Source organism: Seriola lalandi, unplaced genomic scaffold (assembly GCF_002814215.2).
Source record: "Seriola lalandi dorsalis isolate HSWRI2012SDOR001 ecotype SW California unplaced genomic scaffold, Sedor1 jcf7180002054576, whole genome shotgun sequence".
Lineage (NCBI taxonomy): Eukaryota > Metazoa > Chordata > Actinopteri > Carangiformes > Carangidae > Seriola > Seriola lalandi.
In genome coordinates, this window is record NW_019525129.1 from 1,904,574 (window position 1) to 1,928,742 (window position 24,169).

The 24,169-nt window shown below is 40.4% G+C and overlaps 1 protein-coding gene across 1 annotated transcript in view; it reads right to left on the bottom strand.

Moving 5' to 3' along the window:
* Positions 1-24,169, bottom strand: part of LOC111663461 (inactive dipeptidyl peptidase 10-like) — a 133,150-nt gene that overhangs the window by 52,221 nt on the left and 56,760 nt on the right. The window contains exons 2-3 of the mRNA XM_023417671.2: positions 1,197-1,308; positions 224-319 (exon numbers count right to left, since the gene is read on the bottom strand). Coding sequence (XP_023273439.1) covers positions 224-319; positions 1,197-1,308 — 208 coding nt within the window. The remainder of the gene's footprint in view (positions 1-223; positions 320-1,196; positions 1,309-24,169) is intronic.

Genomic DNA, 24,169 nt, shown 5'->3' on the forward strand with positions numbered 1-24,169 from the left:
TCATTTTTTATTTTTTGTTTTTGCATTTCGTTCAGCCTTCATACGAATCCTTTTTAATGCTCAAGTGTTGTATTTGCCTGAAGTTTAGACTAAAGTTTCTTTTGTCATGACCTCCTCATTCCCAAACCTTTATTGTGAAAATATTGTGACTGAATGTAATCTGGGGTTTGACAGAATTATCCAGCATAAATTTCATATCAGTGCAAACTTCATGCATACTCACCATTAATCCACTTCGCATCAGGGTCATGTATTTGAAAGTTTCTTTGAAAGAGGTCGTCCAGTGTCAACTGTGAACCAAAGGGTTTCCCACTGTCATCTATACAGGGAGGAAAAGATACGGTAAAAATACACCAACAACAACCAATCAGCTGTCAAAGAAAAGAATGAAGTCTCATTAAAATTCAGCTACAAATAATGAAGAAAAGTCACAAGGTGAATAAAAACCTCAAACAATCAAACTTTCTGCGCATAAACATACAAACACACATGAAGGAGAAATATTTCAAATGCACCTGCACAAAGCTGATTTTTAATAAACAAGTGAGATCTAATGAAGGATAATTCTGGCAGGAAATCTCTTACAGATGTGACTTATTCAGTCCCTGCTCCACTATTTATCACCTCCCCCTCACATTGTCTCAGTAAACAGTTACAACATGGCTTCATTCACCTCAGACACTGTCTATGACTACACACATTGTAGATGAATAAAAATGTTCATTAAGGCAGAGCAAACTCGAGAGTTTGCAGTACAAAAAAAGTTAAATACAGACGAACCTGATCATTCATACTGGAATAACAAGTCAAGTCAAAATTTTTCCATTCATTTTACTCAAACTCTGCTCAGCCCATGAGATAACGAGGTGTCGCTGCCAGCGTCTGGCTGACAGAGTTCATGGCTCACTGTATGATATTGTGCTGTTGGTGCTACTCATGCATTTACCAGGATAAATATACCCTCATGTCAGGCGGCGATAAGGGACCTTGTATACAGTGTGAATGTGCATGTAGATCTGATAAGGGAGAGAGAAACATAATTGATCCACCTCTCCACTCGGAGGACGTCATCACATGTCTGTGGTGTTTATAGAGTGACAATCATTTGAGGCGTAAGAAGCATCTTTAGGAAACATCCTCCATATTCTCCATTTTCCATTATCATGTTCGGGAGCAGATATATAAGGGACTCTTACCTTTTGACAGCAGAACAATGGACAGTCCAATGAGTGAGAGCACCAGCAAGATAACCAGCAGAGAGATGCCAATGCCCTTCCAGTTCCTGTCCGGTCCGATAGGCCCTACGTCCTATGGAACAAGAGAAACCTCATGTAAAATGATGATGAATCATGCAAGTAATACCCAAAAATAGCAACACACACGATAAGGAAAACTGAGGGAAAACAGTTTTTTTCTTTAAGTAGAGTGTCTTCTCCAAGTGTATCAAGCTGCTGAAGTCTCCTTAAGCAATGGGAGTACCCGCAGTAAGCCTTTTATGCTCAAAAGGCTCTGCAGGGGTTGACTGAGCCACACTCTGTCAGGGGTTGAGTCAGACTGTGCAGAAATCTGAGGACACAAAGAGGCCACAACCTCCCCCTTCACACATCAATAAAATATTGGTGATAGTTCCCACTGTGCTCTGTAGCATTCAGAGTTTAAGTTGCTGCAGCGAAACAGTGTCCCTGAAACCACAAGACTGGTCAGAGGAAAACTATTTAAAGTATGAGTATATATATATATCAGTTTATATCTTCAGTTTATTTCCTCATCCACCACGTTCCGTATAGAAGGATTCAATGCCAGTGCTTTTTTTATTGAACATAATGAGGAGGTGCTTTAGGCATAATGTTAGATGAAATGTTCCTGAACTTGTTGAGCAGGTTGTTCAAGGAATAAATACACAAACATCTGCAGACAAATGTCCAGGAGAGAAAACGGGATGCAAAAATAAAATTACGTCTTGATCTTATCATGTGGGTGTTAGTTTTCTGTCTCAGTGATTAATGCAGTGCAGTCATCCAAATTAATTAACAAATTTAGAAAATATTGTAAATTAAGGTTCCATGATTACGAGACACATTTAACAAACTGAGATACAGTATTTTCTTTATTTTTATTTTTTAATTTTATAATTACATGATTACGATCATAATTAACTTTAGCTAACCTTTCAGATTATTAGACAAAGGTTTTTTTTTTTTAGATTATCAAGATTAAGTCGTCAGTTAATACGCTGCTTAATTATAAACTGATTAATTTGGGTTTATGGCACTTGGAAACTGGTTAAGTACAAGACATGTTCCTGCCAGCTGGTCACAGCAGGACATGAACTTTGACCCATCAATATAACAAATAACGTTTATGTTTGAATGTGAGAAACATAGAGAGAAATTTTATTTGTTTATGTTGTTTGTTAGCTTGTAACTGGCAGTGGCTGAAACACTTAGTCATAGTGTTGACAGATTATTTCACTTATCATGTCTCGTATTATATAAAAACATAATTTGGATGTTAACAAGGTGAAAAACTTGATTTTCATTGGAGGGGTCTTGCCTTGCATCGCCTCTGACTTTGCACGAGGATTATACTTGAAAATGAGAAGTTTTGTGAGTGGTCAGACGGTGCAAAGGACATTGGATGAAGTTAACTTCCACGGACAGCAGGCCCATCGCCAGGAGGGGGGGGCAGGGGGGCAAAGGGTACAGATGGCCCTGGCTCAAGGCCCGGGGGGGGGGCATGCTAAAGTCATGAAAAAGTCTATGGTTGTGTAAAATGTTATTGTGAGAATGGTGAGATCGAAACACTTGCTCAGTCAGATCTCTCTCTCGCTCTCTCTCGCTCTCTCTCTCTCCAATGTAAAGTTACTTCTTTAGCTCTGACAGTGAATGTTTGCTCCCTCAATCCAGACGAACAGTGAAAATATTTTTCCACAGACTGGTCCTGAGGAGGCACAAAGACAGTCTGAACCGGAGCTATTAGCAGAACAGTACTTAGAAACTTAAGAAGACACACGTGGGGAAGCTGTACAGTGCAACCCATTGTGATTAGCTGTCCAATTCATTTGTTTTGAATATTTCTAGGTTTCAAGCAGCTGAAGCAGCAAGAGAGGGTCAGGGAGGGATAGAAGCTAATTAAGAGGGAGATGTAGGAGAGGAGGAGGAGGATGGCAGAGAGACAGCTAGAGGAGGAGCGACAGGTACTGAGCGAAAAGATGACTCTCAGTCTCAAGACAGGAGAGGAATTTTCCAATGTAACAATAATCCCAAACAGTGTAAAAAAATCACAAAAGAGTTTTTGAAGAAGAAAAAAAGTGTAAACTGTGACCTGGCCAAGTACAATCCAATAGAAAACCTTTGGAGTATTTTATAAGAGGTAGAACAAAAAAACCAGCAGAGCACAGCTGAAAAGAGACTCATTCACGGAGACTGCCCTCATGTAAAAAAGGAGCCCATCAGGTCGTCAGTGCAAATACCTTATTATGTAGTACTTATAACGGGAGCAAAGGAAGAAGTTGGGTGACGTAGCACAGAGAGCAACAAACACCTGAACCAGAAACACCGATTATGGTTAGAGAAAGCGAGTGGTTTTGGTTAATTGTAAATAAACACGTTGCATCTGGAGTCATGAATCTTTTCTATATAAAAGAAGACCACAGTCTTTTAAACTGAATGCTGTGAGAGCCTAAATATAGGTAGCAGGCCCACAGGGAACAATAGGGAACAGATGAACTCACAAAGAATGAAGGAAGACAACCACTATATAAAGTTCAAATTTTTGTTGAAGCTATTTTTTGGCCATATTATGATACGGACTGTGGGAGAGAGACAGGAAAGTCAGGGAAGACAGAGAGGGGTTGTCGTGCAGCAAAGGCATCACCCAACATCACGCAGCATCACACAGGATCACCCAGCATCACGCAGGATCACCCAGCATCACCGAACATCACCCAGCATCACGCAGAATCACCCAGCATCACGCAGCATCACCCAGCATCAAGCAGCATCACGCAGCATCACCGGCATCACCGAGCATCACGCAGCATCACCCAGCATCACGCAGCATAACCCAACATCACGCAGCATCACCCAACACCACCCAGCATCACGCAGCATCACCCAACATCACCCAGCATCAAGCAGCATCACGCAGCATCACGCAGCATCACCCAGCATCACGCAGCATAACCCAACATCACGCAGCATCACCCAACATCACCCAGCATCACGCAGCATCACCCAGCATCACCCAGCATCACGCAGCATCACCCAGCATCACGCAGCATCACGCAGCATCACCCAACATCACCCAGCATCACCCAGCATCACCCAGCATCACGCAGCATCACGCAGCATCACGCAGCATCACGCAGCATCACGCAGCATCACCAAATGAGCAAATAGACGAGTCAGCATCGGCGTTGCTTTCCACCTCTGGACACGGCTGTTGACGAGTAAAGGAATGAAGTTTGATGAACTCACAATATTTCTTCTAAACTGGTCAACAGCTGTGAATGCTAAGCTATGACTATGAAGCAATAGCAAAACTTACAAATAGCACTTTTAAATAGCTGTAAACACGATGCTTTTTTTCTTTCTTTTACCTCCTATACCTCCTAACCACTGCTGCAGCGATGTTTCAGATCATGTCCAGCAGCTTCCTGATGCTCCTGTAGCGTCTCCGTCTTTCTGAAGTCTCACAATCTGGTTTCTTACTTCAGGCACTTCCTCACCATGTGGAACCATGTGGCATTACACACAACCAAAAACTGAAAAGCTGTGGTGCTCACAGGTTATTTAATAACCTTGTTCATACAATTAGCCTTAACTGGGAATCACAGGTTTGATTAAATTAGTTGGATTGAGTTAGTAGCTATATTTTATTGTTTGTTATCTTGAAACCAGCCCACAGGGTTAGTAAGTCAAAAGCTTGAAGATGTAAATGGGACAGAACAAGTCTCTGAAGACCAGGCCCATTTCTGGACCTGTCTTTAAATCTTTATCTCCCTGACATCAATTATGCAGCCATATTTCATTTGCAGTGACAAAGCAGTTTTATAAATAAATCTCTCGCTCACAGAGCCCCGAGCTAGTGAAAACCTGTCCATGTATTTATGGATCTATTTGCGTTCCAAGTGGTTTAATTGGAAGTATGATATAAAGATAAATATCCTTGCCAACTCTACATCTCTCTGGTTCTGCTCTGCAACTTCAACCTTCCACCTTACAGTCCCCGTGGCTTCTGGTGATTAAAATTCTGGATCAGTTACAGTAAAGTAATTTTCCACAGTGAAGACTTCTCCTCCGGTCTAGATTCAACATGGTTGTGTTTGTGCTGTCATTGTTTTGTTTAGTCTCATTAACTGGAGCAACCCCACAGAACATTATTTGCCATTGTGGTTTTTCCATCAGATCGTTATTCACACTTCCAATGATACACTGAGCTGTCAGGCCATTATGCTCCTGATGGTGCACATTTTCATATGTTGGATTTCAGTGGGTCGTGTCATCCCTTGCTGTGAAAAAGTGATTTGAAGCGTTGTCTAAACTGCTACGTATCCATTTCACAAATCACTTAAATAAATCCATGAAAATATACAGGAGCTGATAAAGGCGTAAGGATCTGGTTGGAGCAGTAGGAACATGTCCCTACCAATATCCAACGGCTACTGAATTTTTATCAAAACATTTTAATATAACCACTGGCTGTAGCTACATGTGGGAAGATAGACTTTGACCGTGGCTTAGCTATAACAAATAGTCCGACTTCAGATAGACATCTAAATTCATCCGTTGCATAAAGCAGTTTACTTCTTGACTATCTTCGGCCAGACTGTGGTATAATGAATTCCAGGTACATTTTTTCAAAATAAAGTGGCGACAGAGAAACCGCATCCAACCATTCAGCTCCATTTACACCTCTTTTGGAAGAATTCAACATTTACAAGAGTCTACGAAAAGTGTAACAATTAAAAAAAGGCTGTAAGAAGCAGCAAACATCTGTCAATAAGATGTTTATGTAGGCTAAGTGAGGAAGACACCATCCTCATTCTAACAGATGTGTGCATGGAAATACAAAGACAAATCGCAACTCGTACTGATTCAATGAGAGACAGTGGATTTTATTTTTCAATACGGGATGCTCCCGTATTATACAGGACAGATGGCAACCCTAACCCTGTGTGTTTGGTAATTAGGCTGATTTGGTGATATGCTCAGGATGGCAGCCAGGAGCTACTTTACAACAAGTCAAGAGCTGCTTTTATGTGTCCACCAATGTCAAAATCAGGCCTACACCCCTGGGATGATCCAACTATCAACCAACAACAACTCAGTCTGTTTTTTTTGGAGCCAGTTCAGTTTCAAACTGAACTGGCAGACGCATAAAACAAGAAGACAAATGAAGATGTGAAGCTCAGAGAAGTAAAGAGTAAGTGAATAATATTATTTTCGTTGGTCTCTATAACTTGTTTTGTTTTCCGCACCGTGTATTGCGTTGATTGGTTGGAGTTATTACTATTGTAATGAACATATTAGAAATACTGAATTATCCCCTAAAAGAAACAAAGAAGTAGCATATTGTGGTCAAGGTTCATACATTTCTCCAAAAGGAAAACAAATTAATACAATTCCCAAAATGCACACAATTTCCCACTTCTAATTTCCATCTTGGACATACTTGGGAGTACTTCTGGGCTTAGTTCATTAAGTGAGGCCTCTCTGATGGGAGATATACTGTATGAATCAAATTATGTTGCATTTGCCTTTATTCAGAGTTGAACAAAAACTTTTGACTGCTAACGCATATTCTTTCTCAGCAGTCATCATCAATTTTTTAATTAGGGCCTTCCTCCCATTTTCTACATGAGTTAACTTCTTAATGGCCAATTAAACTGGTCAGATTAGTATAAATATGAGAGATCAGCCCCTTTAACTCTGATTTATCGGCCACCAAATCGTCCACTGGTGATGAAGCTTTGGCAAAAGTTGAAGAAGGGAAATCTCTTCCCTCATGATCTGCCTTGGTAATCTATGGGTAAACATTGGCTATTACTCATGGGTCACATCAAGGAAAAATTCCTAACTTGCAGATCTTAAATGTTCTTCCATCTTCACTATTTGGTAACCAAGGTGATTAGGGTTAAGTCAGAAGCCAGCTTCAGATAGGAAAAGTGTATTATACAAACCTCCTAACTTCCCAAAATCTTAAGTAAATAATCTCTCCTAACTTTAGGATAGGTACGAGAGATTTTATAGCGTAAGAACATCTTGGGACTTCTAACTCATCTGTCTTCATATTAAGTGCCGCTTGTGTCCCATTTTCTGTACATTTCAAATATAAAAATCTAATGGATTACAAAAATACCTCAGCAAGATGAGGTGAGAAAAGTAGCATTGGTTGCTAGGTAACAGACATGAAAGTTGATAACCGATTTTGGATTGAGTATTTAGATTTCCTACCTGAGATAAGATAGGAAAATAAGAGTAGGATTCCCAAAGTTAGGATTTGCTTCTGTGATATCAAATTATGGGAAATCGTCTCCTATACTCTTCCTGTCTTCACTTAAGACTTAAGATAGGAAGTTTCTATAATACAGCCCCTAATCTATTTCTATCCATCACTTCCGCATTCCCACACTGTCAAATCCCTCCAGTCTCAATCCTGACGTCACCCTATCAATGATTTGAATATCAGAGTCAGGAGCTAATTGTGTGCAACACATTTCAAATGTACACAATCAACCCATTGTTCATAGGAAATTGTTAAGTGATTCAGCTTCAAAATTATCATTGTCAATCAAAGAAATATGTTGAATTAAGAGTTTCATTTCATTTCTGATTTACTAACAGTCTGTGCAGCTGCATTGACCTCACCCAGTCTTTTTCCCACTTTTGTGACTGTTTTTGATGGATATGGCTTGGTCCCTTGATAGCTAAGTAGGGGCCATGTTATTAATTCCACCTACAAAGCTCTAAGGGATTGACTGACTCTCCACGTGAGGGACACAGCCATCAGTAAGCATAACACCAGTGCTATTTGACTCACAGAGCAAATCAGACATGTGGACGGTGGTTAAAGGTGTAATGTGTAAGATCGTGCTGCTTGATCCACCTCCATAGGGGGCAGCATTTCCCCTCTTTGTCCCTGTCCAGTTAATCATGTTGTTGTTTTCCCCATGTTCCTTATCATTTAGTATTTATAAGTGCATTTATTGTTGATGGTTAGAATTGTTGATAGCTACTATTTTTCAGCAGTAACAGATGGAGCTCTATTTCAACAGTCCAAGTGCATTTCGTGTTCATATCCCTTTTGCTCATTTAACAGTCACTGCACCAGACGCACGGTTCAAAAGGGTCGTACTCGGTCTCAGTCTCAGTCAGTGAGCCCATTACATGCACATAGCAGCTCTGTGCACCCTGCAAGTGGAAGGGCTTTGAATCAATGCACTGCGCGCAGTTCTACAAAGAAGCAACGGCACAAGTCACAATGTTAGACACTGTCTCTGTTATATGATGAGTAAATAAACCTTCGGTTCATTTCGGACACATTTAGTCTATAGGTGATGAATGGGAAACACTGTGGTGGATTTACCAGGTAGTAAGAAAGAACACTTCTCTGCAGGGCCTCATTTATGTCCAAGGGGACATCCATGACCCATGGCAACCTTATACAACACACAGTATGTCACAAAGAAGCGTGTATAGAGTGTATGCGCTCTGTGTACCGTACTAATTTAGGAGCTTATTACTGTCTTGATAATGCACCCTTTAGATATCAGTGAAATACTGCCATTGACTTCAGATCTGGCAGGTATATTTGCTATTTAAACAACGCGGTTGCTGGACGGGAAAATGACAACTGCATTGGTCTGAAACTAGAAAAGAACCTTGCATTTCGCATTTTCGCGATACTTAAGATAAAGCTATGATAGAGATAAGATAGAGCTCCTTGATGTTACTATTGTAAAATAAGTAATTAGGGTCATTTAGGTCAGCGCTCTGCTTGTTTGTCAGGCCAGTGTTATGAATTAACAAGAATCGCAGAAGCTTGTTGTTCCATCCACTGCAGAAGGACAGACACAAACGCATGTGTTGATTAGAACGCAACGTTATCCATACGTCAATTCTATCGTTACTCCAGGGCGACAAGGTGAGAGGACTTTTAGGTAAAATCTTAATCACTGTGACTGGACAAATGTAATCTTCTTATCTTGGTAAGCCAGTTTGCCCTTGCCTTTGAAGCAAAAGGTACATCAGGACAGAAAATGTGTGTGTGTGTGTGTGTGTGTGTGTGTTTGTGTGTTAGAGTGTGTTTTCTTTTTTCTGACTCCCACATGAGACACCAGAGAAATGACATCCTCTGGCCTTTAAGATGCCAGGTCTTGGTGTTTCTGTGTCAGCACCATGCTAAAGGGCTCCTCGCTTACAAAGCAACACTATAAATCCAACAGATTTACCATGACAACAGTGCTACTGTATCTCACATTCTAACCTGTCAGGAGATGCAAAAGCGTTTCCTCCATGTCTTCCAACAAACTGAAGTGCTCATGCTATTTCTGACACTTTCTTTGTGACAGCACCGTGTGATTTGACATCCAGTGAAATGCACTCCACTATCTGTACCATTATGCCAGGTGCTGTTATGAAGATACACGGTTGCAGAAATTGAACTGCGTAGAAAAAGGGTTATAGGTGGCGAAGCTCACTGAGTTGTAGAGCAGCTAATCACTGTCATAATCTCTATCTTAAATGAAGGCTTCGTCCGCACTGTGTGCTGCAGCAGCGCTGAGGATCAGATCAGTATAATTTAAACAGAAACATGTCCATGTTATCACAGCAAAACATAAGTGCAAAAACCAGCTGAGAGACAAACATTTAAACAGAATAAACTTCAGACAGAGGTCACCTTTGTGTAACTTCAACACGCAGTATGTAACTTCAGTTGCTAGGGGTCTCTCAAACAAAACAATAAGGTTAACGTGGGATCATGGGATTTGTTGTCTTCATCATTGCTGCCAGCTTCTCCTGGTTTGGATTCCCTTCAGTGTCAGTCGTTCCCTGAGGTTTTTACCAGCAGCTGAATTATCCACAGAGGTCTCCTCCTCTCCATGACAAACCGACCAGGGGATTACAACCAGTAGAAACACTGAATAAAGCAGTTTCACGCTAAAAAAATCTGAAATTCACCAACTTTGTTCAGCGGAGACAGGACGTCTCGGGGCGATTGAGATTTGAGCTGTCTAACTTTTACTCAGCTTTTTTCTTTGATAACTTCAGATCCAGACGTCCGACGACTAAAATCCTTCATCTGGTTCAAATATAGAGTTGAAAACCACCAAGGTATAAAAAGTGTGTGTGGCTTTAAAACTGGACAAAAGTCCATTTTGAGCTTCAACCAGGCAAGCACAACACTGACCCATATGCAGAGGTGATATGTCATTGACAGGCGGCCAACTGACACCGTATTGTTACCACAATTAAAATCACAGATTTCTCTAGTTGGGAAATTGCTGGAAACATTTTGGATAATTAATAGTAGATATTATAACTTGAACTCTGTGACACAGTGGCTACATACACCTGAGACATGAAATGGCTGCTGGTGCAGTGGAAATTCATGTGAGTTCACCAGGAAAAAAAAATGCTGAGCGGTTTGTATACGGTATGTCAAGAAGTGAATCGGATGTTAGTCACATCAATTCTTCAAGAAGTCCTGTCCAGCAGGGTGGACAGTATATAACCCAGGCATCACATGGTTACAACACATTTCTTGTACCATACCCAAATGTCGTATACTCTTCACCTGTCTGTGTCACTAAACCTAAACGCTGTCACATGTCTACTGCTACATGTGTTCTACCTTTTGCCCGACTCCCAACTCATCCTTGTCTGGAACTGGATTCGTGCAGCTCTCTCTGAGCTTTTCCCTGCATCCTTATCTGTAAGACCTTGGTCGTCATGGTTACTGAGGATGGGAATAGGGCCTTCAGGACACTATCAGTTCTACTCGAAGCGAAACAGTGAACCATTGTATAACACTATGAGGCCTTAATGACATGTACCCTTGGAGAGTTAGTGTGTGCCTACAAAATAAGAGAAGTCGACTAGAAATAAGAAGATTCCTTCACAGCTGGTGTTTATCACTCTGTGGCTTTCTTTGTGTCCTTCAGGTTGAGAGCTGGAGCATCAGAAACCATCTCTCTTTCCAGCATTTGAGCTCACTGTGTTTGAGACCATTTAATGCTTTTCATTCAGAAGCAGGAACTCTGGCACAATCCAGCACATATTCAACACACAAAGGAAAATCCAGCTATAGATCTTTACGGTTTTAAAATGACTCGTCTTAGGATAAGAGTCTCAGGGTTTCTCATCACACATGAGTCTTTAAAATACAGATTTTTAAAACACAAAACTATGGATAAATATTCATAAAGTGATTTTTTTTTTCCTAATTTTCTGATTTTACTTTCTCATACACATTATATAATGTGGTTATCTATCGCAAACTCTATATTAAACATAAATGAGTTGAACAAAAACACAATTCTAACTATTATTCATCTATTCTATTCACTATTCATCTGTTTTTCAGCCAGTTCTCAATTTGACCAGTTTTAATATGCTGCTGTTCATAACGTGTACAACCATCTGACTGCTGACCTCAGAGCAGGAAATGACCTGGCATTTTAGAGCGTTTAAGATTCCATGGGGTTATGGTTAGGGATTTTGATGAATGCTGATGTGGACTCTGAAATGGAGATGGAACCTCCATTCTGCATATTTGGTGAAGATACTCCTTGTACTGCCTGCATAAATGCATGTCCAGAGTTTGCAGTGTAAGCTGGCATTTTAGGAAGTAAAAGTATCTGGAATTACCATATTTACCTCATTTCTTGGTATAGCATTAATTTGGAGGTTTGGAAAAAGCGTCTTTGTGTCAGTCATGTCACAATCACAGCTGATTTCTTGTCAAGTTTTAAGAAGGAGGGTCTTTTGTAATATGAGTCAGGCTGAGGACTAGGTTAGGGATGTGGGTACATGAGAGTGGCTGGAGGTGATAATAAAGAGCAGCTTTCTGTTGGGACTGATCAGAATGGTTTCACTCATCACTGCAGCATTTAGGTTCAGAGTCAGCCTGTGTGTATTTGTTAATTTGTGAAGCTAAGAGAGCTCAGTGCACATGAAGCTGAAAATGAGCCGAGTTCACCAGGGTTTCAGGTGAGGCCTGCGCCCTTTGATTGGGAATTGAAGGTGTTCAGTCTCTGGTGGGGACACTGTTAGTAGCTGGTGTGGCAAAGAAGCACAATCCGCCCTGTACCCAACAACAAATCATTTTACCAGTCCTCCGTGTGCTGTGACAAGACGATAGTTCACAAACATACAGCTGCACACAGACACACCGCACACATGAGAAAAATCACAGACTCCTACAGGAACTAGGAACTAGGAACTCTTGATTCATTATTTTCAGTTTGCCAGGAGACGACTGCAGGTCAACCACTAAATCTCATACTTGACTGCATGTCCACTGACTGCCATGTTCTTCTCCTTTCAGCTTTTTATTATTTATACAAAAGTTGAATATTAAAACCATGTATTTGGGTAACATATTCTGTATTCCTCCGGCATCCTTCTCAATCATTATTATCTGTAGATCAGTGGTTTTATCTTCTAACCTGAGGGCCTGGGCTGTTGGGCCACGAAGGTAATGCCAGTGGACCAACAAATCATTTGGAATACAGAACAATTTTGGTCAAAAAATGTAATTATAAAAAAAAAAAAAAAAAGATGTTGATTATCGGCTGGACCACATCATATACTTGTTTGCTATCTCAGTCTGATTGCATGCTGAAGGATCACATCCATCCATGGCAAAAACATGGAGTATCAAAATGGATAGCTGGTCAGCAACAGGAAGAATTAAAAGGAATGAGAGTCAACAGCATAGAGTGTATATATAGATGGACGTAGCCTCTGTGACATCACCCACAGGTTTCAGAAGAGCCGTGTTGAAGCTCAGAGTGAGCTGCTCCACTGTTGCAATCTTGGCAGTGCCTGACTCCACCTAAGTCCTGACTAATCGAAAAAATGGGCAAAGAGTTGGAGGGGGTGTGGAGCCGAGACTTTGGTGCATGCTGGTTTGTGGCAGATACACTCACCCACCTGTCACTCAGAGCAGCCACACCCTCAATTATACATAACTTTAAGGCTAAATGTAAACAGGTGAGTTATATAAACAGGTGTCATGAAGGAGGAAATTAGCTCTAGAGACCAAACATGTTTATTTCTGATGTAAAGTTGGACATTTTAACATGGGAGTCTATGGGGACTGACTCACTGTTAGAGCCAGACTCTAGTGGTTATTAGAGGAACCGCAGTTGGCTGTCTGCGTTGGCTTTATTTTTCATCCCTGCAGGTTGCTGATTGGTCAAGAGACAGACAATGAATTGCCAAGTGATTTTTTTCCCATTTCAAACAAAAAGTAAAATCGACCTTCACCTGGTCCCACATGAGCATGTGTTAAGGAAGGTTAGGCTTAATATGTGTGTATGTTTAACTCTGATCACTGACTAATTATTGATCTCATCAATTTTCATCATGAGCAAAGAATCATACAATTTAAGTCAGGAGCACACCTTTCATATGACTGCACTTACTTTTCTATGAAATAGAATTGCTTTTCAAGGCAACTTGCCTTGAAGAATAATCTTCAGTGAACTGTGTTGTCCCAAAAGCTTTTCAAAACAAACTGCCAAGAAACAAATAGTTGCATAAAATTGTGTTTGGTTTAACAAAAATCATTTGAACTTTGGGGACCATTCCTATTATAACAAAACAAACAAAGTGCTACAGAAGTGCAAAAGATGGATTATAAGGCAGTAACTCCACTTGCTGTGAGCTTCAAAATAAGTTGTATTTCGCTCTGTCAGCCCGAGGTGCTCTCCACTGGAGGAGGGTTTGAGCATCTGACAGCATACATTTCACTGTTGCCTATGGCATGACCGAGTCAGTGTTCAGTCATCTGACCAGAGTTGTGAGATTTTCTCCAAACAAATCTATTCTCCAAAGGACACTTTTCCAATTTTCAGCTTTATAATAATGCAGTTGTTTCTAAAGTGTGACACTGTGGACCCCCCTCCGACAGCTGCACCCCTCCAGCAGTCCCAGACTTACAAGCGACGTCTTTTCTCTGTGATTTCTAAGCAGACTGATGAATATTTAATTGTGATGGACATCAAAGATAATGATGTCCTCAGGAAATGTAAGTCACACCGAAACACTGTTTGAAAAGCTCTGTCTTAGTGTTTCTGTGATGCACATACACTGTGACTCATCCAGCCAGCTCCAGTCATATAGTGTTTAGATAGAGTGAACTGAAAATAGCCGGCCTTTGACTTTAGAGTTCCTCCATGTATCATGTGTGTATTACTGATGTAAATGCAAACAGCACAGAGAAAGACACATAAGATTCATAACTGTTTTCTTCTGTGACTCTGAAACCATGAAAACTAAAGTTAGACCTTGCAGTTAAGCAATATAGCAGAGCAGACAACTGCATATTTCAGGGAAATCAGTGTTGTGCAAGTTCACACTTCACAAGAGCTAGCTCAAAGTTCAGTTCACAAAGGTTAAAATGAACTAGTTCACATTCATAGTTCACAATTTTGAATTTGAACTAAGTTCACAGTCCAAAAAAAATGAACTATTCCACATTCATTTCTTGTTTTTTTCAGTAAAAACTCCTCCTACAGCTTCCATCCCAGCCTCAAGACGCTGCCACTTCTCAAACTACATGAATTACTGTTGTACATGAATTACTTCTATAGAAAGATGACTTTTAAAAGATAGAAAACCGAGTATATAAATATATATATATAGTTAATGTGTCTGTTTATGCTGTGAGTTTGACTCAGGTGGAGGAACTTTGCAGCTGTTGCTTCGTGCTCTGACCCTTTCTTAATGATTTCTTGTGATCATCACTTGCAGATATTTCGAAAGACTTGCTTCACCTCAACATGTCGTTTCAGATTAGTTACTGATGTGGTTGTTTATTCAGACCCGGCGGGGAGATTTTCCTGTTGGAATCTGAACTGATTTGTTCATAAAAGTCTTCAAATGTTCATATGAACCGAGTCCAGCAGCATCCGTAACTGTACTACTGTTTGTGTTGTCAGCACTAGACACATGACACAGGCCGGGTGCAGCCGCAAACCTCTGCGTGCAATACAAAACACAGTTTTTCTTCTTCTGGTGTTTTTTTTTTTTTGGCAGTTGTTGTGTGTGCTTTGTTCTTTCTCACCAGAGTGAACAACACTCATATTGATGTTCATTAGTTGCAAACAGATGTGTTCATGCACAACACTGTAGCTATGAATTAATATATATTAAAGTAATATTTCTACTTTTTAATAGTTTTCATTTTCATATTGTATTTGAATGGTTGTTGGTCTTAATTATTTTATGTTCTTAATGGTTTTTATTCATAATTATCATTTCTGTTTGTTTTAATTTGTGTTTAATAATTTATCTTTACACTATCCACATAGTTTTTGTGGTCGCAACTTCCATGATAACTGAACTAATGTACTTTGTGCAGCACATTGTGCTTCCACTTGGATTTAAATGTGCTGTATAAATAAAGCTTTGCTTGTTTTCTTGCTTGAATTCAGGCACCAAATGGCATGTAGGGCACATGACAGGTTGCAGAGGTGGTGCTCTCGTGAATAGTGTTGTACTGTAGGTAAAAACCTAAAAACTCACTTTAGGTGAAGTACGTGAAACATATTCTGGATGCAGTAACTATTTAACTTCTCCTGCTTCGTGAATAGACATAAATTTCCTCCCCTCTGACATTTATTTTTCCTTTTACAACTCATTCAAGTATATTGTGGATTAACTGCCTGATGAAACCTAAAAATGTATACTTAAGAGGTTTTCAGCACGGCAGTGGTTTTTGGCCACATGACTATAGAGCTTTAATGTAACCCGTCTGACTTTAGCATGTTCATCTGTCCACAGAAATGGAGGAGCAAGCTGCACCTCAATTCAAAATTTTACCAAGCACTTTGTCGGGTGGGAACAACATTTACATGATGAATTGGCAGAGCGAAATATTCTAATAAATATCCCAAAGGCTGAACTTGAGAGATAATACATCACCCAGCTTTGAGTGTGGAGCCCGGACCACTTGACATTTCTGTCATATAAAAGCAGGGAGGAACGCTGTGCTCCAGCGGTTATTCAGGACACTGAATATTAAGAGAAAGCAGGAGGGAGAGATGTCCTCTGGTTGCATAAAAAGCCTCACAAGGTTTTTATATATGAACATTGTAACCTCTGCAACTACAAACCTGAGGAGATAAAGCAGTAGAGTGCAGATGGAGGAACAATGGATTCATTACTCATCTTAGACAGAAGGTTCATCTCCTGCATACGAGTCCAGGGCCAACAAAGATTTCTTAATAAGTTGATGTATTAGTAAATAAAAAATCGAAATTGATTTTATGATTTGCTGTCACATTCTGAAGTCTAAAGTCTAAATATGGTTACCATAGTTACACAATGAAGCATCCTTAGGGGGGCGGGCACATAACCTCCCCAGCAAGCACCACTACAACAGACTTATGTCTATTTGTTTGTCTGTGTTCCTGCATTGTTGATGGTGTTATTGTGTTCTACAGTGTTCTCCACAATGTTCTTCACACACTTGTATTACAGTACATTATCATGAATGAATGCCGTTAGACTGTAAGCGATTTTTGTGAGTAGATTTAATTCATAGATGTGTTTTGCTGTGCTGATATCCTGCTCTCTGTGGTGTTCTTCTTCCTGCAAATATGAATTTCCACATTAATATCACAGTTGAGCCGAGATGGGGACTCAAGTTTTGCGTCTTGGACTTGAGGCAAGATTTATGATTTATGTCTAATAGTAATGCATGGATCAGCTCTGATGTCATCCAATACCACATGTAATCAAAATCATTTTAAAGGTCCATACATTCTAAAGGCAGATGTCCATGTGTTGTTTGATTATAAAGCAGATCTACGTTCTATATTAATACTGTGAAAGTATCAAAGCCTCAGTCCACAGAGAAACGCACACAGCCTGTATTCAGAAACTGAGCCTTAAAACCAGCCGTCAGGACTTCTGGAACTTTGTGATGTCACAACAAAGCAGTCACCAAAGCAAGCCCCAAGCCCCGCCCACGTGGACCCACCATCCAAGGATTTGGCTCGGAGCCTGCTCTCTTCTGATTGGCTCACTGACCTATTGTGACTATTGCTCCAGAGGGAAGCCTGAGAGAGGAGAGGTAAAACTACACTGAGATGGTTTTTATTTCTTAAATCCACAAATATATCTTCTTATGGATCAACACTGCAAATAAAAAGCAGGGCAAGTGTAAAGTATGGAGCTTTAAATAAATAAACATTTATTTTTTGGGTAAAATGAAAATGGCAACAGGTATTTCCACAACAGCCTTAGCACAGTCTGAAATTTTCATTCCATTCAAACTAAAATTCTGAATGTCTCTGCTTCTTCCGAAACACAAAGTTCTCAAAAAATCGTAACATTTGCCCACTGTCTAAAATAAATAATAAATCCCAACACATTCAGCAATGAAGCTTAAAATATGTTCACATTTTAGAGAATGCAATTGTAATTAATAATTTCCACATACAGTATATATTAATTCACCCGCAGCCCACTGGTTCGCTCGGTCTGTGAATTAACCGCAGTGCCCACTGATATTACTGCGACACCGACATCACTAGTGTCTACAGAAAGAATCGTCTTAGTGCTGAGTGCCACAGTCAGCATAAGGAGGCCGGAAAGTACTGAGACTAACACACTGTTGGTTTTGATCTTTTCTAGAGGTGTGAAAATCTTTCAGTACCAAAATGGTTTCTCTTCGCATTGGCAGTTTTACTTTTGATTACACACATGGGAGCACCTTATTCACAGATGCAAAGCAGCTGCAGGCCAGTGAAGCTCATTGTCTGTCTAATTCTACCTATTGAGGCCGCGGCTTGCTACGCCACCATAAGCCAATCGACCTTCTGAGGAGTGGCTAGTTTGAGGGAGCGGAGACATACTGTTAAATGAGAAAGAGCATGCATTTTACATGACTGTGAAACAAGAACCTCACTGCCTCAAGGTGGCACAAATTACCTTCTTCCTCCAGGCCACACTCCCACTGATGTTAACCAGTAATACCCAGCAGAAATCAAGTAGGCTTATGTATGAAAACATTAATTGGTGCATAGAATCTAAGGCGCGCACACACACACACACACACACACACACACACACACACACACACACACAGGATATGTTGCATTTAAAGTCATTTTCAGTCAACTGGAACTTTTAAAACTTTTAAATACCAACTTGCTTTTGATTATAGTGTTAAAAATGTATTTGATATTAGTCCAGTCCAGGGCAAACGTGGTGTGAAGTCATTTTGCTTCACTTCAGCTTTAATGTTTCAGGAAAGTTTGGTGATAATACTGTTTAGTGGGCAGAGTTGGTGAAGTGAACTAGAATATATTCAACTGAAGTAATGAAGTTTGATGGCTCTGGAGCTGTCAAACTTTTACACTCTGTTACTGGCTGAGTAAAAATTTACCATTTTTATATATCATGGATTTATCATAGCTGCGCCGTGAGTGGTGAATTAATAAAATAACCTGAGGGATTGCAACTTTGAGTTCAGCTCAGACTTTTCCACCTTTTTTAAATTATCCAAAGCATGTTGTTGCAATGTAAATAAATAAAAGACAGTAACGGCACAATCAAAGTCTACATCTGTCTAGTAGAAAGTCCCCGGGGTCTTCTTCAGTGTGAAGATCTGAGACGTTGCAACACAGAGCGCAGCCAAAGAAGTAGAAGGCTGGAGGACTGCATCACATTAACACTGCAGGCTCTGTGCACAGTTGAAGTGTTGCTTGCTTTTTGTGAGTGTGTTGAGGTTGTAGTATATGTGTGTGTGTGTGTGTGTATGTGTGTGTGTGTGTGTGTGTGTGTGTGTGTATGGAAGGACATATGGGAAGTAGGGCAAAGAGTTGCATGTATGACATATAACATACATACAATCATTCAAAAAGATATTTTTTACTCTCTTCACATCTGAGCTGCTTCTCTCCACATATTGGAGGACATTCAGAGGCTCTTTGATTTTATACGACCTTAAGTCCTGTGTCTGTGCTTCATGTGTGATTCAGACTGGAGTCATGACTTCCTTTCATGTCATCTCAATATTTTAATCTAATCTATTTAATCGTTCTGAATCTGACCTTGTTGTGAAAAACACATATTTAATTAACATTATGAGGTTGTGACCAAAAAATACATTGTATACTATAAAACTGGCGTTTCTGCCTCCTGAAACAACAAAAAGTACAGATCTCAATTATTTATTGAGATTGGGTTGATGAACCCGGACGGCTTCAATGGAGGATTCAAAGCCAGGTTCAGATTTGATAAAATGGCATTGAAGCCACAGCTCTAGTCACAAGAGGAATATAGCGAAGCTCACCTGAATGTTTTACTTTACTCAGCACTTCTTAGCCAAGACCAGTGGTGGAATGTAACTGAATACATTCACGTAGAGTACTGTACTGTTCTTAAGTACAGATTTGATGTACTTGTAATTCACTTGAAGCAGTTATCTACAGTGAGGGTGATGACTGCTTTGTTGTGACATCACAAAGTGGCAGGAAATGGAAAAGGAAATTTAAATTAAAGTAATAGTTCAGGTTATTTGACCTGGAGTTGTGTGAGGTACTTCTCTATAGTCAGTGTATTACCTCCTGTAGTAGATTCAGATTGGTTTCCTTTGGAAGTACATTTTCTCAGCCGTTGGAATACCAAATTCATGCACGCAAGCGCACTTACATTTAATTCTGTCTCTACAGTACGTGCCTTAGGTGTACTTGTGCGTAGGAATATAGTAGTTCAACGGCTGAGAGAATGTACTACCACAGGAAAGGGCTGTTTGCTGGCAAGATAAAGTGGTGAAAATATTTCAAATAAAGCGTACACTTCAACTTCTCGAGGCGAGGAACCTTCAGATGAATTTAAAGCTGCATCAGTTCCTTTCTATAATATTACAGAAATCTGTGCGACCTGCAAAATAAAGTTTTACATCTCAAACATCTACAACAGTAAAATACTAATTTCATATTAATGTATCCACAGTGACAATCTAATAGGACACAGTATAAGATGTATATGTTTTACTGATAGGGTCAGTTTTGTCTAAGTATATTTTGTAGATAATACTGGCAATGAAATGTTTTTACAGTGGGGTATTGTTGCTTTTACTAAAGAAAATTAACACTTCCTCCACCACTGCTGGCGACTTGCTAAATCGATGCCATGCTGTAATCTGCTAATACTAATTAGAGCCATCATTTTCTCATTCAGAGACCTGCTGAAAATCTTTTTTTTGATATTATCTCCACTTTTATTCATAACACCTCAGTGTATTCTCACTGTAGATCGTCACCACTCTTACGCCAAATCAGATTTCATGTCCATTATGAACGCTGACCGCTGTCAGTGTGCTCCAGGCTCCTCTGTGAGCAATTCAGAGCATTAAGAAAGGAAAAACTCTCAGCCACATTTAATGAATTAATTTGATGGGTTATAACAAAGTGAGTTTTCATGCACAGACAGGTTCTCCAGACTCATTTGCAGAGGTGAGCGGAGCCAAATTGAGGTCAGGAAAAAGGTAGTGATATTATCAGCCAATTCATCTCCTTTTAATGAGCTTTTTAATTAAAAGAAAGAAAAGTCAGTTAAAGGTAGTTTTCCCATCCTGGAGACTTGCTGAGACAGGAAAGCTCTGCCATTTTAGTGAAAAGCAATCAATTGATTTATCTGCAGTGTTACAATTAGCACCATTTGCTTTATGAAAATAAGGTCAGACAGACATTTTATCAGTAAGGATGATTGTTACAGGTGGTAAGATAAATATATTGCTAGCTAATCCATTTCTGCCTCAGTACAGCAATGCAACGATGTAAGAATTTTACAGCATATACATATACATATATGGAAGTTGTGATTCATGTCTTTCTGCTATTTTGACGCCTCTTTCAGATGTTTGTCTGCTCGCTATTCTCCGCCGACAATGCTGTGTTCTGTTTACAAATTGTATCATGACCATTCACACTTTTTTCTTCGTTCACAGGGAGTGTGTGTTTAGACAGCGCTGTTATTTATTTATGAGGTTCTATATAAACGTATTTCAATATAAAACCTCAGTCGCTTCTGACCAGCTAACGCAGCTTACAGTTAACATGGTCAGTTTAACTTTGGTAATTAAATATCTACATGTTGAAACTTTTAAAGACACGATCTGTGACATTCATCTGAATAGTAAAAGTAGCTCATATATTATATAATATATTGCACTCAGTCCCTGAGTCACATGTCTGTAACGTGTTAAGTGCAAGGCGGTAAAAAAGTTAAAAGATAAAATGACGAGCAAGCAACAACCTCTGGGGTTGAAAAATTAAGCCAACACAAAATGCCAGAAACAGCGGTTCCTCTAATGACCACTAGAGTCTGGCGCCGACAGTGAGTCAATCCCCATAGACTCCCATGTTAAAATGTCCAACTTTACAGCAGAAATAAACATGTTTACAGCCTTAACCAGAGTCAGACACTGCCAAGATGGTGACGGTGGAGCAGCTCACTCTGAGCTTCAATACTGCTCCTCAGAAACCTGTGGGTGACGTCATGAAGGCTACGTCCATCTTTATTTTCAGTCTATGGCTTTACCACATAACTATGTAAAAAATAAAACAGTAAAAACAATAACAGAATAAATACGGAATAGTTATGAGTATCCCAGATATATTAAAAAAGTGAATTAAATTGTGCAGTACATGTATACAGGGATAAAATATGCAAATCAAGAATCTCTTAATAGGTTATGCTACGACTGGTCACAGTGAAACGATCAGCTGTAAAGCAGCCTGTGGGAACCTGTTTAACAGTCTTGTGGTTGTAGTTCTCAGTGGTGGATCTAGCTTGTATGGTGTCCTGGTTGAATACCCCCTTCAGAATAAATATGTATGTATGTATGTATGGATGGATGGATGGATGGATGTATAAACACTGCTGAAAAAAATTAAAGGAACACATTGTATCTTGATGAATTAATTATTCAAGTTGAAAATCTTCACTGATGTACATTGTATAATTTGTTGAGAACAAAATGATGTATCAACGGTCAATGGAAACTAAAATCATCAAACCATTGAGGGCTGGGCTGGGCATACCTGTATGCACTCCAAAAAATGTCTGGGCATGCTCCTGATGAGTCGGCGGATGGTGTACTGGGGGATCTCTTCCCAGACCTGGATCAGGGCATGACTGAGCTCCTGGACATTCTGTGGCGATGCATTGATACATAACGTCCCATCAGTGCTCAGTTGGATTTAGGTCAGGGGAACATGAGGGCCAGTCAATGACATCAATGCCTTCGTCATCCAGGAACTGCTTACACACTCACATGAGGCTGTGCGTTGTCCTGCACCAGGAGGAACCCAGGGCCCACTGCACCAGCGTAAGGTCCGACAATCACTGAGGATTTCATCTTGGTACCTAACAGCAGTCAGGGTAACGTTGGCTGTGACATGGAGGTCTGTGCGACCCTCCAAGGATCTGCCTCTCCAGACCATCACTGACCCACCACCAACTGGTCATGCTGGATGATGTTACATAGTAGCATAACGTTCACCACGGCGTCTCCAGAGTCTGTCATGCCTGTCACATGTGCTCAGTGTGAACCTGCTCTCATCAGTGAAGAGAACTGGGCGCCAATGGAGGACCTGCCAATTCTGGTGTTATCTGGCGAATGCCAGTCGAGCTGCACGGTGCTGGACTGTGAGCACAGGTCCCACTAGAGGACGTTAGGCCCTCATGCCACCCTCATGGAGACTGTTTCTGACAGTTTGGTCAGAAACATGCACACCAGTATCCTGCTGGAGGTCATGCTGTAGGGCTTTGGCAGTGCTCCTCATGTTCCTCCTCGCACAAAGGAGCAGGTAGCGGTCCTGTTTCTGGGTTAATGCCCTTCTACGGCCCTGTCCAGCTTTCCTTGTGTAACAGCCGCTCTACTAGTATCTCCTCCATGCTCTTGAGACTGTGCTGGGAAACACAGCAAACCTTCTTTTGACCGCACGTATGGATGTGCCATCCTGGAGGAGCTGGACTACCTGTGCAACCTGACTGGGCTGCAGGTGCTGCCTCATGCTACCAGTAGTGACAAGGACACTAGCAAAACAAAACTAGAGAAGAATCAGTCAGGAAGGATCAGAAGAGAGGAACTGTCTGTGGCCATCACATGTAAAACCATTCCTTTTTGGGGGTTGTCTTGCTTTTGCTTCTCCATTGAACCTGTTGTCACTTTCATTTGCACCAAAGCAGGTGAAACTGATTCACAATCACTTGTGCCTGTGATTGATATCCCTGAATTTTAACTTACTTGGTGTTATACTGTTTTTTTCCGCAGTATATATATAACTTAATTATTACACATTACACACTTCAAACAAGACACACATTCTAAATTGCACAATTGTCATCTAAAGCCTGATGACCTTTCCTGCTTTCCTTGATGCAAAGTTATCAATTAGTACCGAAGTTAAATACAAACATGAGTACCAAAAGTAAATACCTAAAGTAACAAGAATATAGATAGATAGATAGATAGATAGATAGATAGATAGATAGATAGATACCACAAACCACCCCTCATCTACCACCACCTCTGAGAGAGAGGGAGGAGACCTTTTCAGCAGAAGTCTGCACAAACTAGAAAGGGGCCCGCTCTGACCCACATGGCGACATGATGTGCAAATAAGCGATAGAAAACCAACAGCGCAAATGTAACAATTTTTTCTTTTCCGAGCGACGTGCTGCCCCCTGACAAGATGCCGCCCATGTCACCTGTCTCTAAATCTGCCACGGCTATTCTAACACTGCAGATCCTCCTGCCTGATCTCAGAGGAGCACAGAATTTGTGACATGGTTGTGAAGGGTCCTTGATAATGTCTTGTGAAGGCATCGGCTCTGGTGAGCTTCCTGAATAGACTATAGGGAAACTTACTCCCCCTTACAGAGCTTTAAATGTGTCAATGTGTCAGCACACTTTC